The following is a 15,872-nucleotide window of genomic DNA, read 5'->3' on the forward strand; positions in this document are numbered from 1 at the left end:
CTACACAGCAGATTCAAATGATCGAAGCTTGATGATTATTTGAATCAGCTGTGTAGTGCTAGGGCAAAAACCAAAATGTAATTTTGCCATGCCAGGACACACCTACACGTGTGCTTAGTGCAGTACACACACAGGCGGACAGACGGCCAGGACAGGAGAGAGGAATGTCAAGCCGCCTCTAGATAAGGACTGACAGCTGAAGAGAGAGAGGGGATGACTGGTGGCTATTTTTATCATTCAGCCAGGCCAAGCAGAGACCCCCTCTCTTTCCTCTCTTAGTCCTCCTGGATCTCTCTCGTTCTTTCTCTCATTCCCTTGCTGCTTCTTCTATCCGGGAGAAAGTTCTGGAAGACTGGGTGGGATTAAAGTTTCGAAGCCCCTCAAAGAGAAAAAAAGAAGAGAGCGGGTTAGCGAAAGGAAAAGTTTGGTTACGGGAGGACAAACTAAATACTAAGCCAATATGGCTCTTCTATGCTACAACAAAGGCTGTGGAGAGAAGTTTGATGCTGACAAGAACGACGACGGTAAAACCACTTCAACTCAAACACACAGTTTATTAGTCACTGTTATACTGCGATAGTACACAGTCTACAGTGCATTCAATCCAACCTATGACAGTTATTAGTAAGGAATAATATTATTTGGATTAAATGCATGTTGCAAATATTGCAAGGTATTTCAGTTTTCAGTGTATTGTAGACTAATACTGTTTTTTGAATGGCCAAATGTAGAGGGGATAATGTGTATTATGGTAATCGTTCATGTGTAATAGCATAGATTATGATAGAGGTGGGAATTGACAGGTGTATTTAGCAGAACTGAAAGGGCCAGTTTCGCAGATGAAGATTGGTCCCATACTAATAGACTAAAACACATTTTCAATTAAGGATCTTTGGGTCCAGAAAACTGGCGTAGTCATCCACACATTGGCATATCATGGAGAGATTCTGTATTGAGAGATTGTATTGTAGGCATGTGTGTGCAATTGTTGTGCGCGTGTGACAGATGTGCATATGAGAGAGACAGACACTTGAGTGAAAGCATGCGCCGACATAATTTTCCACGTCTTTAGGTCACTGAGTAGGTCTCCTCTTCATAGCAACTGTTAGGTTAGTTAATGCCTTATATGGGCCCAACCCCCTCCCTCTTATGACCAGAACTCTATGACAGCTGTCTGGGAGACCCTGCAGATTCTGTGTGTGCCTGCTTGTCTGTGACAAGTTACAACGTTTGTGTCTGACAAAGGCCAGCGCCAACAAGTACCTTTTGTTTCTCGCCCTATAGATGCCTGTCTTCATCATCCAGGTGTTCCCATCTTCCACGATGCTCTGAAGGTATATAAATAAAAGCATTTGAGAAACTTACAGATGAGAATCAGTAAATATGAAACTATCCTCACAGTACTTGATCAAATTGATAAACAACGTGTGTGTGTGTGTCCAGGGTTGGTCTTGTTGTAGGAAGAGAACCACAGACTTCTCTGAATTCCTTTCTATCAAGGTAAGGACAATGTGGGACGAACTGGGTTTGAACTCAATACTGTTTTAACCCACTGAGCTGAAGCATGTAGGCATTAGCTCAGGGAACAGTATTGATCAAGTATATGCAGTAGTTCGCTGTCAGGGTACTCTGTACGCAGTATCCTGACATTACTTTTCTATTGGATTTTTCTATTGTAGGGTTGCACCAAGGGGCGTCATAGTAACGAAAAGCCCCAGGAGCCTATGCAGCCGACAGTGACATCCGACAAGAACGGCGTGAGAAACAACAGAGAGGAGATAATTTACCAGGGGCCCAAATCAGCTGAGGCACTGCAGAAAGAGAGACCCAGGTAGGGTCAGCTTGCTCAAATGGCTGATTAGGTGTTTGTTTATTTATTAATTTAAATGATGTATTTATTGTCCTTTACAGTTCAGATGAGGATAAGACCAAACTGAAGCTGAAGGTGTCTGCCTCTCTGATTCAGGTTCTGGAGAAGATGGAAATCAGCAGCAAGGCAGAACTAAAAAAGAAAGGTGTGTGTGTGTGTGTGTGTGTGTGTGTGTGTGTGTGTGTGTGTGTGTGTGTGTGTGTTTATCCCTCCCATACCTTCTTCTCTGTTTGGTTTCCTCTTGTTTTTCAAATCGTTGGTTTCTATACAATAGCAGGGCATTTCAATGCTTCTGTTGACCAGTACCAATACTTCTCTGATGAAATATGATATTATTTTGAAACTCCTTTGTTAATTTTGCAGCATAAGATTTCAGCAGGTTGTTTAACCCTGTCCTTCTGACCCTCCCTATTTCTTTTCCTCCTCTCTTTCTTTCTCTCTCTCGCTCTCTCGCCCTCACAGAGAGTGCTGTTGTCATGCAGGGAACGCGATGCAAGAACACAGGATGCAAAACAGTAGGTGTCTCTCTATATTTTTAATATATATATTTTTTTAAATTATTAGTGCTTTTATTTAGTTTTTCTCCCCAATTTCGTCATATCCAATTGGTAGTTAGTCTTGTCCCATCGCTGCAACTCCCCTACGGACTCGGGAGAGGCGAAGGTCGAGAGCCATGCGTCCTCCGAAACACGACCCCGCCAAGCCGCACTGCTTCTTGACACACTGCTTGCTTAACCCGGAAGCTAGCCGCACCAGGAAACACCGTGCAGCTGGCAACCGAAGTCAGCGTGCATGCGCCCGGCCGCCACAAGGAGTCGCCAGAAAGCGATGGGACAAGGACATCCCAGCCGGCCAAACCCTCCCCTAACCCGGACCACACTGGGCCAATTGTGCGCCGCCTCATGGGTCTCCCGGTCACTGCTGGCTGCAACACAGTCCGGGATCGAACCCGGATCTGTAGTGATGCCTTAGACCGCTGGCCACTCGGGAGGCCAGGTGTCTCTTTTGTGTGTCTGTCTGTGTATGCGTGTTTTTGTGCGTGTGTGTTTCTGTGTGTGTGTGCATGCGCTCGTGTGTATGTATGTGAGTGTGTGTTTCACAGAGAAGGGAGTAAAACATTTGAGGTGCAGTAACTCTTGTCTTTGTAGATAATGAATCTGTTGCATTCTGCTGATGCAGGGAAGCAGCCTGTCTCAGACAGTGTTAACTCTTTCCCGTAACTCGACAGTTTGTACCAGAGCGTTATATTCTAGAGAGTTGGGTCGACTTTACGAATGTTGAATATTGTTCCAATTCTATACATTCAGTTGCAAAATCATTATTTAAATGTTAATAGGTAGCTAACATGGCTGCCATATGTTGTAGTATCATGTAAATGCATCACAATGCAGAAACCTCAATGTCCCAACTTTCTCATTAGAAAAATGTTGTCATCTTAAAATTCTTGTTAGCATGTTAGTTATCCCCCTACCTGAGAGGAGAATTCAGTAGCTAATTGTTGTTTGTTGTTGTTGACAGCAATACCAGGGCCCAGAGACCAACGGAGAGACCTGTACACACCACCCTGGAGCACCTGTCTTCCACGAGGGGTAAGACAAGGACTGTATTTCACTTACAGCGCGTTCTGAAAATATTCAGACACCCCTTCCCTTTTTCCACATTTTGTTGCAGCCTTATTTTAAAATGGATGAAATAAATATTTTTTTCCTAATCCATCTACACACAATACCCCATAATGACAAAGCGAAAACAGGTTTTTAGAAATGTTTGCAAATATATTAAAAATGAAAGGTGTTCAGATCCTTTGCTATGAGACTCAAAATTGAGCTCAGGTGCAACCTGTTTCCATCCTTGAGATGTTTCTACATTTTGATTGGAGTCCACCTGTGATAAATTCAATTGATTGGACATGATTTGGAAAAGCACACACCTGTCTATGTAAGGTCCCACAGTTGACAGTGCATGCCAGAGCAAAAACCAAGCCATGAGGTCGAAGGAATTGTCCGTAGAACTCCGCGACAGGATTGTGTCGCGGCACAGCTCTGGGGAATGGTACCAAAACATTTCTGCAGCATTGAAGGTCCCCAAGAACACAGTGGCCTCCATCATTCTTAAATGGAAGAAGTTTGAAACCACCAAGACTCTTACTAGAGCTGGTCGCTCGGCCAAACTGAGCAATCGGGGGAGAAGGGCCTTGGTCAGGGAGGTGACCAAGAACCCAATGGTCACTCTAACAGAGCTCCAGAGTTCCTCTGTTGAAATGGGAGAACCTTCCAGAGGGACAACCATGTCTGCAGCACTCCATTAATCAGGCCTTTATGGTAGAGTGGCCAGACGGAAGCCAAAAGGCACCTGACCATGAGAAACAAGATTTTCTGGTCTGATGAAACCAAGATTGAACTCTTTGGCCTGAATGCCAAGTGTCACATCTGGATGAAACCTGGCATCATCCCTACGGTGAAACATGGTGGTGGCAGCATCATGCTGTGGGGATGTTATTCAGCGGCAAGAACTGGGAAACTACTCGGGATCGAGGGAAAGATGAACGGAGTAAAGTACAGAGAGATCCTTGATGAAAACCTGCTCCGGAGCACTCAGGACCTCAGACTGGGGTGACGGTTCACCTTACAACAGGACAATGACCCTAAGCACACAGCCAAGAAAATACAGGGGTGGCTTCGGGACAAGTCTCCGAATGTCCTTGAGTGGCCGAGCCAGAGACCGGACTTGAACCCGATCGAACATCTCCGGAGAGACCTGAAAATAGCTGTGATGCAACGCTCCCTATCCAACCTGACAGAGCTTGAGAGGATCTGCGGAGAAGAATGGGAGAAACTCCCCAAATACAGGTGTGCCAAGCTTGTAGTGTCATACCCAAGAAGACTTGAGGCTGTAATCGTTGCCAAAGGTGCTTCAACAAAGTACTGAGTAAACGGTCTGAATACATACGTAAATGTGATATTTACGTTTTAAATTTAATACATTCGCAAAAAAAATCTAAAAACCTGTTTTTGCTTTGTCATTATGGGGTATTGTGTTGTAGATTGATGAATTAAATATATATTATTTATTTTTATCAATTTTTTAATGTAAAGTAACAATGTGGGAAAAAGTCAAGGGGTCTGAATACTTCCCGAATATACTGTATCCATGCCTGTATTATACAGCACTGCAATATTAATGCAGCAGGTATTATACAATACTATTATATACTCTTCTACGTGTATAAGTACTAGAGCTGTTGCTGTGTAAAGACCATAGACTTTAATGCTGCTTTATTATAAACATCTGAAATGTAATATTAATGTAATACTATAGGTATAATACGGTGCTGTAATTCTAACACTACAGGTATAAGTACTGGAGCTGTTGCTGTGTGAAGACCATATACTTTAATGCTGCTTTATTATAAACATCTGAAATGTAATATTAATGTAATACTAATAGGTATAATTCGGTGCTGTAATTCTAACCCTACAGGTATAAGTACTGGAGCTGTTGCTGTGTGAAGACCATAGACTTTAATGCTTTTCTGGATCAGAAGGGTTGTACCATTGGCAAACATCGCTGGGTCCAAAAAGTGGTCAGTGTTAGCCCTCCTCTCTCTCCTTTTGACCTTTTCTTCATGTCCGGGTTTCGTTCTGTTGGCAATTGTCCCAGTTTTTTTTTTTTTACATGAAAATCATTTTGACATTTTGCTGTAAACTCTGGGGTTATTGCCTTTCTCTCTGAATGTTTGTGTGTGCAGAACAATAAGAACGTTGCGTGTAGACATGACTGGCACCAGACAGCCACACAGGTCTACGTGACCATCTATGCCAAGAACGCCAACCCTGAACTGTCCTACGTCGAGGCTAACCGCACAGTGGTAAGAACGGGCTACACACACACACACCACACACCAAACGCCGACATACAAGAACGCCAACCCTCAACTGTCCTCCGTCAAAGCCATTCGCACAGTGGTAACACATACACACGCATATTGACTTTTGGAATATACACACATTGACTTTTGCATATATTGTTTTCCCGCTGGTGTTTTGAGTAAGGTTGTTAATGATGATTAACATCTCTCTTTCTCTCTCTACCGCCCTGTCCCTATCGCTATTCCTGTAGCTGACCTGTCACATCCAGTTTGATGACAACAAGATTTTCCATAAGGACTTCCATCTGTGGGGGGTGAGGGGCAATGTTTTTCCCGTGTTCTTTTATTATTATTTTTTTACCTCTTGAATTGTTTACCCCCTCTCTATTTCCCTCTCTCTTTGTACTATACATTCCTCTTTCTTTCTCGCTGGTGTTTCTGTTTTCTATTTCCCTCTTCCTGTCTCTTTCGCCTTTCTCTCCTCTCTAAACACCAACCAACAACTATCCCCACCATAACCCTAACCTCATATCCCTCTTCCTCCTCTACTCTAGGTAGCGGATGTAGCCAACAGTGGGGTCAACATGGTTTCGTCTAAGGTGGAAGTGTCGCTCCGTAAGGCAGATGCTGTGGCCTGGGGAAAACTAGAGGACCCCACGTTCAAACCAGAACCAGAACCCCTGGACACGGGTACTGTAAACATCCCCCTTTATGTTGTTTTATCTTGTGATTATAAGGAAGTGTTTGTTCGACCGGCAGAATGGAAAAAGTACATTTGGGCATTGGGGTCAAAATTAATTAAGGTTAGGATTAAGTTTAGGAACAAGGGTTAGGTTAAAGGTTAGGGAAAGGCATAAACGTTAACATTGGGTTAGACGCCGTTCATTTTCTGCCAGGCTATACGCTGCCGTAATCAAAACATCGGCTGGATTCACAGTATTGCTCACTGTATTACAGGTTACACCGATGAGGCCGATGACCCCAGTCAGTGGGACAGGGACATCGACGACGATGACATCAGTGATTCAGACGAGGAGTGGGAGAAACCGCAGATCATCCAGCATCCTCCAGAAGAGGATGAGATGCCCGTGTTAGATGGTTAAATTGACTAGTTGATTTATTGATTATGTCTATTGTCCGTCAAGACGGTAAAGGTCAAGAGGATGCTCTGACTGGCTGTGAGATTGAGTGTTGGACAATAAAGTATTCTATCTAACATTTTCCTTACAGTCTAAGGACATGGTATGGCTGTAATATTGTTACTGGTTTTTAATTTATAAAGAAATTGTATTTTAATTTGTTTTATGTATTGATCTCTACTGTATGCACAGATACAAATAAGAAATATCAACCTGTTATAGATGAGTTTGTCTTCTGCCCTCTAGTACATATTAGGCCATTGTCAGGCAACAGAAGTCAGTTATCAGACACATTTTTGTCAGAATCAATGTCCTAATATGGACACCGTACTCTGCTTTCATTGCAACTAAATAAGAAAGGCCTACCGTATTGAAAGGTCAATCTGTCCATTCTACATAATTCCTGTTTGAATGTGACGCTAAATGGGCCTGCTGTGCTGTGATATTCATTAAAACAAAGGAGAAACTCCATCTGTCTAACGTGCATTGTGTCACACTTGGGACACACACACACACGACTCCAACAGCGATGGATACACTTTATTTCAGCCTCCTGCTAGCAGCCAGTGAATGCTGTCTCTCTCTCTGGGTTCTGGGACATGGATGATTGGCAATTGGATAGCACAAATAAATAGGCTTGGGCCAGAATTCAATCGAAGGCCGACTGTCGCGAAGGGCGCTGCACGCTTGATATTGGCTCACGCGTAAATTACCTTTAAAAGTCAAGTGCAGTGCGCTTTTCGACAATTGCGCCTTTGATTGTAATCCGGCCTAAATTCACTGATGATAATCAATCATATGCAGTAAAACAGTAAAATCATAGCCTGCATGATTCCTGTCTTATTGGCAACAAACATTTATGTCGAGTAAACTGTCAAAATTACAGTTTGGCTCTGAGATGAAGCATAATGTATATCTATTTGGGAACACTCAATCAAGTTCAATACATGAGTTCAAAGATTCACAATTCAAGATTACATTCAAGATTTGAATCACAATAACGTCCTCCTTATCAATTGATACCATTAAAATAGTATAATATACATCATCTTGACACTTCAAGGACTTCAAGGAATAATTTTTAGGCCCAAAGGCTGACCTTCCAGCCTGGTTACAGAGATCAACCAGTACAATGAATTAACAGCACAAGATTATTATTATTAAACATCTTTGAACAAACAACGTGCAACATCGAGTCCAGCTTTGAGCATTGCACAGCAGAGTCCAGCCAGTGCGGTCTGTAGGCGTGCGTTCACAAAAACTTGCCGTGAGATACTGTTACACAACCGTGGCATATTACATGTTACATACATGTTGTCCAACAAAACGTTTCCAAATAGTTTCCTCTTGACTTGATCGTTACGTCGTTGTTGCATTGTTCTCCATACCTCTCAGTACCTTGGCAATTGACCTCTATATATGTTATGTCACACAAGATTTCAATACTGATATCCTAGCGTCGTGCCATAGACGCAACAACAGCAGCTAAGGAATCGTTGGCATAGCGTTGGAGTAACGGTGTAGCAACATTTTTCAGAAGCCAGTCTTCCATGAGATTAGGATGTGTAAAGTGAGAACATTAGGGTTGAAAAATTCTGTAAACTTTCCCAAAATTCCTGGGTTTCCTAAAATCCTCGGAATTTTGGGGTTTTCTGCGTATTCACTTCTGAAAATCCGTAAATGTTCCAACGGGATTTCTTGAAACCTGGTAATTTAGAAGAAATTACTGGAATTTTGCCACCCTGAGAGCATGTACATGAACAGTAGAACAACCCCTGACAAGTGAATAAACATTTAATATCTATTATGTATATATAATATACTTTAACATTCGTTTGGTTATATTTATATGTTACATATTATTAACACACATTGATCTCTGTATAGATGTGTCATAAATACAAGGGAGAGCGACCGTTTCCATAGCAATAAAAACACAAGTGAACGATCACTTTACAACGTTACACGCACACGTCGCACACACACACACATTTTTTCCTTTTAGTTTCTCTTTGTAAAGTGCAAGGCAAGATACAGTAAACTTTGAAATGATTAACACGCACACAGTGCCGTTTGCACACACACACACAATCGTCATATGTCGTTTAAAACTTGGCACACATGTACAGGTACATCACTAAAGCCTCTAGCACTAACAGCAGGACAAGCACGCTATTGGTACAGTAGGACAATCATAGCTAACACTTTATCTGGAAGGCTGATAATAAGCTGATAATAAACACCATTACTTAACTATTAAATGACTAATACATAGCTTGTTCTGCATTGAATGAATTAAATACATGTTATTTTAACTTAATGATACAACTTAACATATCTCTTGTTCATGGTTTAACTATATATGATTCGGCATACTGGTCTTTGTAATATATATTTTCATCTGAAACTACTATTATTCATAAATACATGAATAAATTATATAGAACGATATAGCGGTTAACTAACAGTTAAAAAACTATACATGAACTATCTATTAACAGTTTATAAGCTGTTTATGACCAGACCTTCAAAATAAAATGTTACTCAATTTCTACAACAGAAAAATAAAAAAATCTCACTGCATTTATATTCCAGCGTAGGGGTTAGGGATGGTATAAATTATCTCTAACCACAGATGTAGGGTCAACTTTCCCTCCTCAAAACCTAAGCATAACCATAAGGAGGGATAATGCAAACCTTAGACGGATCTTAGATCAGTGTCAATGGGCTACTTCATCCAACTTGGAAGGCATGCAGGGACACATTGAGGTCATCGTGGCTTAGATGTTACAGTAAGTACTGTAGTAGCTAGCCGTAGATATTACATTGAGTACTGTAGTAGCTGGACATAAGATGCTACAGTACATACATTACACATTATGGTAAGTACTTTAACAAGGCCAATATATTAGTACCATATTCAGTCCACATGTATTACATTCCTCAATATGACCCTTCCATAAAAAACTTTTTCACATTTTTAAGTCTCCAGTTCAGCAGATGAGAATAAGTTGAGATGTTGTTTACATAGTTTTTTTGTTTTTCGTTATTGTTGATGTCCTCCAACAAAGATGTCCTCAAACTTCAGCTTTCTCAAGGAAACTAAAAAGTCCCGAAAGTCAAGAGACAAAAGAGGAAGGGTAGCCTAAACCCCATAAAGAGGATATATTTAAGAATAAAAACAAAATGTCCACTCCCGTCATGCAAAAGACAGCACCGCCTACGTAAACACATTGCACCGCCAAGGAAACAAAATATGCTTAGAAACTCTTTCCTCTTCTCTGGTTGGCCACTTTGACTATCAAGAAGCCACGCCCACATCCCTGGTCAGCAGGTCAAACAGCACACCAAACGGTGATGCAATGCAAAGCCACGCCCCCTCGTTAAAAACAACTCCTCCCTGATTACAAAATGGAGAACACTGAGTCAAGGGGGAGGTGATAGCTGAATGGGGAGAGGGTCATTGATTTGTTGAATAATTTATCCCCCCTCCGGTTGCCATAGTGACAGGTGTCTTGTTAAGCCTCCTCGTTAAGTTCCTCAATTGCCTGAAGGATCCGTCTCACATGCCCCACCTTTAATATCCCAAGATCCTGTGGGAGAGAGAGAGATGGACAGACAATCAAAATTTCTCCTTTTTACACAATGTTAATGAATGTTTCACTGTTTTTCAAAATTGTTCGTTTTCATCAACTTAATATCACTTTATATCAACTTAAGTAACTTGTGCCGCTTTCAGGGGCGTCATGCACCCTAAAAATCTGAGGGTGCAAAAAGTATGTGAGGACGGTTGGGGGTGGTCCAGAAGGGGGGCTAGGCCCCTGTCCTTGCATTTTTTTTAACACCTGAAACAGCTTTTTACTGAAATCTAGAGCCATAATCATTAAGCTATGTCAACAACGACAACAAAAAAATCTGCATATCTAAGTATACCTCTTGAGCCGTCTGTATCTAAAACTAAATACGCTTCTCTGTATCTCGGCTAAAATCTGGGTAAAAGATTGAAAGGAATGTGAGTCTTATTCAGTACATTTAGTTATTGCTTGCTTTTCTAAAGTCTACCAACCTTGCCAGCCCATATGCCAGCTAACATAGTTAGACAAGCTAGCTACTATAACTTGATTGATAGCCTGAAATGGCTTCTTGGTAGCTAGTTTTGAGGTTGGGAGATTGGGAATCTATCTGAGCTACCTAAAGCCAACTTCATAAAATTGTTAGATGGCTAGAAATATTACAGAGAAACATCAACAACAACATACACACTACCGTTCAAAAGTTTGGGGGTCACTTAGAAATGTCCTCGTTTTCCATGAAAACATACATGAAATGAGTTGCAAAATGAATAGGAAATATAGTCAAGATGTTGACAAGGTTATAAATAATGATTTTAATTGAAATAATAATTGTGTCCTTCAAACTTTGCTATGGTCAAATAATCCTACATTTGCAGCAATTACAGCCTTGCAGACCTTTAGCATTCTAGTTGTCAATTTGTTGAGGTAATCTGAAGAGATTTCACCCATGCTTCCTGAAGCACCTCGCACAACTTGGATTGGCTTGATGAGCACTTCTTGCGTACCATACGGTCAAGCTGCTCCCAAAACAGCTCAATAGGGTTGAGATCCAGTGACTGTGCTGGCCACTGCATTATAGACAGAATACCAGCTGACTGTTTCTTCCCTAAATAGTTCTTGCATAGTTTGGAGCTGTGTTTTGGGTCATTGTGCTGTTGTAGGAGGAAATTGGCTCCAATTAAGTGCTGTCCACAGAGTATGGCATGGCATTGCAAAATGGAGTGATAGCCTTCCTTCTTCAAGATCCTTTTTACTGTAAAAATCTTCCACTTTACAATTACCAAAGCACCCCCAGACCATCACATTGCCTCTACCATGCTTGACAGATCGCGTCAAGCACTCCTCCAGCATCTTTTCATTTTTTCTGCGTCTCACAAATGTTCTTCTTTGTGATCCGAACACCTCAAACTTAGATTCGTCTGTCCACAACACTTTTTTCCAATCTTCCTCTGTCCAGTGTCTGTCTTCTTTTGCCCATCTTAATCTTTTCTTTTTATTGGTCAGTCTGAGATATGTCTTTTTCTTTGAAACTCTGTCTAGAAACTCTTGTCTGTTTTATTTCTTTACCTACCTATTGTTCACCTAATACCTTTTTTGCACTATTGGTTAGAGCCTGTAAGTAAGCATTTCACTATAAGGAGTACACCTATTGTATTCGGCGCACGTGACAAATAAAGTTTGATTTGATTAGAAGGCCAGCATCCCGGACTCACCTCTTCACTGTTGACGTTGAGACTGGTGTTTGCCTGTACTATTTAATGAAGCTGCCAGTTGAGGACTTGTGAGGCATCTGTTTCTCAAACTAGACACTCTAATGTACTTGTCCTCTTGCTCAGTTGTGCACCGGGGCCTCCCACTCCTCTTTCTATTCTGGTTAGAGCCAGTTTGCGCTGTTCTGTGAAGGGAGTAGTACACAGCGTTGTACCAGATCTTCAGTTTCTTGGCAATTTCTCACATGGAATAGCCTTCATTTCTCAGAACAAGAATAGACTGACGAGTTTCAGAAGAAAATACTTTGTTTCTGGCCATTTTGAGCCTGTAATTGAACCCACAAATGCTGATGCTCCAGATACTCAACTAGTCTAAAGAAGGCCAGTTTTATTTATTTTTAATCAGAACAACAGTTTTCAGTTGTGCTAACATAATTGCAAATGGGTTTTCTAATGATCAATTAACCTTTTAAAATGATAAACTTGGATTAGCTAGCACAACGTGCCATTGGCCTCTGTACGCCTATGTAGATATTCCATTTTAAAAAATCAGCCGTTTCCAGCTACAATAGTCATTTACAACATTAACAATGTCTACACTGTATTTCTGATCAATTTGATGTTATTTTAATGGACAAAAAATGTAATTTTCTTTAAAAAATAAGGAAATTTCCAAGTGACCCCAAACTTTTGAAAGGTAGTGTACCAGTCAAAAGTTTGCACACACCTACTCATTCAAGGGTTTTTCTTAATTTTGTACTATTTTCTACATTGTAGAATAATAGTGAAGGCATCAAAACTATGAAATAACACATGGAATCATGTAGTAACCCAAAAAGTATTAAACAAATCAAAATATATTTTAGACTCTTCAAAGTAGCCACCCTTTGCCTTGATGACAGCTATGCACACCTCGGCCTTCTCTCAACCAGCTTCACCTGGGATGCTTTTGCAACAGTATTGAAAAAGTTCCTACATGTATGCTAAGCACTTGTTGGCTGGTTTTCCTTCACTCTGAGGTCCAACTCATCCCAAACCATCTCAATTGGGTTGAGGTCGGGTGAGGCCAGGTCATCTGATGCAGCACTCCATCACTCTGCTTCTTGGTCAAATAGCCCTTACACAGCCTGGAGGTGTGTTGGGTCATTGTCCTGTTGAAAAACAAATGATAGTCCAACTAAGCGCGTATCGCTGCAGAATGCTGTGGTAGCCATGCTGGTTAAGTGTGCCTAAATAAATCACAGACAGTGTCACCAGCAAAGCACCCCCACACCATCAAACCTCCTCCTCCATGCTTCACGGTGGGAACAACACATGCGGAGTTCATCCGTTTACCTACTCTACCTCTCACAAAGTCACAGCGGTTGGAACCAAAAATCTCAAATTTGGACTCATCAGACAAAAGGACAGATTTCCACCAGTCCAATGTCCATTGCTCATGTTTCGAACAAATTGTATTTGTCACATGCACAGTGAAATGCTTACTTACAAGCCCTTAACCAACAATGCTTTAAGAAGTTTTAAGAAAAATAAGTGTAAGTAAAAAATAGAAAATAAAAGTAACAAATAATTAAACAGCAGCAGTAAAATAACAATAGCGAGGCTATATACAGGGGGTACCGGTACAGAGTCAATGTTCGGGGGCACCGGTTAGTCGAGGTAATTGAGGTCATATGTACATGTAGGTAGAGTTAAAGTGACTAAAGAGGGGTCTGGGTAGACCTTTGATTTGCTTGTTCAGGAGTCTTAAGGCTTGGGGGTAGAAGCTGTTAAGAAGCCTTTTGGACCTAGACTTGGGAGTCCGGTACAGCTTGCCGTGTGGTAGTAGAGAGAACAGTCTATGACTGGGGTGGCTGGAGTCTTTGACCATTTTTAAGGCCTTCCTCTGACAGCGCCTGTTATAGAGGTCCTGGATGGCAGGAAGCTTGGCCCCAGTGATGTACTAGGCCGTACGCACTACCCTCTATAGTGCCTTGCAGTCGGAAGCCGAGCAGTTGCCATACCAGGCAGTGATGCAACCGGTCAGGATGCTCTCGATGGTGCAGCTGTAGAACCGTTTGAGGATCGGAGGACCCATGCCGAATCGTTTCAGTCTCCTGAGGGGGAATACGTTTTGTCATGCTTTCTTCACGGCTGTCTTAGTGTGTTTGGACCACGATAGTTTGTTGGTGATGTGGACTCCAAGGAACTTGAAGCTCTCAACCTGCTCCACCCGTCGGTGAGAATGGGGGTGTGCTCGGCCCTCCTTTCCCTGTAGAGCACAATCATCCCCTTTGTCTTGATCACGTTGAGAGAGAGGCTGTTGTCCTGGCACCACATGGCCAGGTCTCTGACCTCCTCCCTATAGACTCATTGTTGTCGGTGATTTGGCCTACCACTGTTGTGTCATAGGCAAACTTGATTATGGTGTTGGAGTCGTGCTGGGCCTGCAGTCATGAGTGAACAGGGAGTACAGGAGGGGACTGAGCACGCACCCCTGAGGGGCCCCCTGAGTTGAGGATCAGCGTGGCGGATGTGTTGTTACCTACCCTTACCACCTGGGAGCGGCCTGTCAGGAAGTCCAGGATCCAGTTGCAGAGGGAGGTGTTTAGTCCAAGGGCCCTCAGCTTAGTGATGAGCTTTGAGGGTGCTATGGTGTAGAACGCTGAGCTGTAGTCAACAAATAGCATTCTCACATAGGTGTTCCTTTTGTCCAGGTGGGAAAGGGCAGTGTTGACTGCAATAGAGATTGCATCATCTGTGGATCTGTTGGGCAGTATGCAAATTGGAGTGGGTGTAGTGTTTCTGGGATAATGGTTTTGATGTGAGACATGACCAGCCTTTCAAAGCACTTCATGGCTACAGACGTGAGTGCTACAGGTCAGTAGTCATTTAGGCAGGTTACCTTAGTGTTCTTGTGCACAGGGACTATGGTGGTCTGCTTAAAACATGTTGGTATTACAGACACAGTCAGGGACAGGTTGAAAATGTCAGTGAAGACACTTGCCAGTTGGTCAGCGCATGCTCGGAGTACACGTCCTGGTAATCGTCTGGCCCTGTAGCCTTATGAATGTTGACCTGTTTAAAGGTCTTACTAACATTGGCTACGGAGAGAGTGATCACACAGTCATCCAGAACAGCTGATGCTTTCATGCATGTTTCAGTGTTACTTGCCTCGAAGCGAGCATAGAAGTAATTTAGCTTGTCTGGTAGGCTCGTGTCACTGGGCAGCTCGCGGCTGCTTCCCTTTTGTAGTCTGTAATATTTTGCAAGCCCTGCCACATCCGACGAGCATCAGAGCCAGTGTAGTAGGATTGAATCTTAGTCCTCTATTGAGGCTTTGTCTGTTTGATGGTTCGTCGGAGGGCATAGCGGGATTTCTTATAAGCTTCCGGGTTAGAGTCACACTCCTTGAAAGAGGCAGCTCCCCCCTTTAGCTCAGTACGGATGTTGCCTGTAATCCATGGCTTCTGGTATGTACGTACAGTCACTGTAGGGATGACGTCCTAGATTCACTTATTGATGAAGCCAATGACTGATGTTGTGTACTCCTCAATGCCATCGGAAGAATCCCGGAACATATTCCAGTCTGTGCTAGCAAAACGGTCCTGTAGCTTAGCATCTGCTTCATCTGACCACTTTCTTGATGACTGAGTCACTGGTGCTTCCTGCTTTAGTTTTTGCTTGTAAACAGGAATCAGGAGGATAGAATTATGGTCAGATTTGCCAAAT

The 15,872-nt window shown here is 42.3% G+C and overlaps 2 protein-coding genes across 5 annotated transcripts in view; one reads left to right on the plus strand and one right to left on the minus strand.

Annotated features, from left to right (window-relative positions):
* The first annotated feature begins 183 nt into the window (after positions 1-183).
* Positions 184-7,346, plus strand: zgc:92429 (cysteine and histidine-rich domain-containing protein 1). The gene is made up of 12 exons (XM_014207404.3): positions 184-524; positions 1,285-1,334; positions 1,444-1,500; positions 1,680-1,831; positions 1,912-2,015; positions 2,333-2,385; positions 3,389-3,459; positions 5,351-5,453; positions 5,619-5,738; positions 5,990-6,052; positions 6,293-6,428; positions 6,696-7,346. Exons 1-12 carry the CDS (start codon positions 461-463, stop codon positions 6,839-6,841), a joined length of 1,119 nt encoding a protein of 372 aa, XP_014062879.1. The 5' UTR covers positions 184-460; the 3' UTR covers positions 6,842-7,346.
* Positions 7,347-7,402: 56 nt separating this feature from the next.
* The window catches only part of si:dkey-172j4.3 (diacylglycerol kinase delta), a 137,824-nt gene continuing 129,354 nt past the window's right edge, over positions 7,403-15,872 (minus strand). For all 4 annotated transcript variants that reach the window (XM_082977556.1, XM_082977557.1, XM_045721860.2 and 1 more), the window contains one exon: positions 7,403-10,470. In XM_082977556.1, coding sequence (XP_082833682.1) covers positions 10,418-10,470 — 53 coding nt within the window. In that variant the 3' untranslated portion in view covers positions 7,403-10,417. The remainder of the gene's footprint in view (positions 10,471-15,872) is intronic.

Source organism: Salmo salar, chromosome 07 (genome assembly GCF_965601325.2).
Source record: "Salmo salar chromosome 07, fSalSal1, whole genome shotgun sequence".
Classification (NCBI taxonomy): Eukaryota; Metazoa; Chordata; class Actinopteri; order Salmoniformes; family Salmonidae; genus Salmo; species Salmo salar.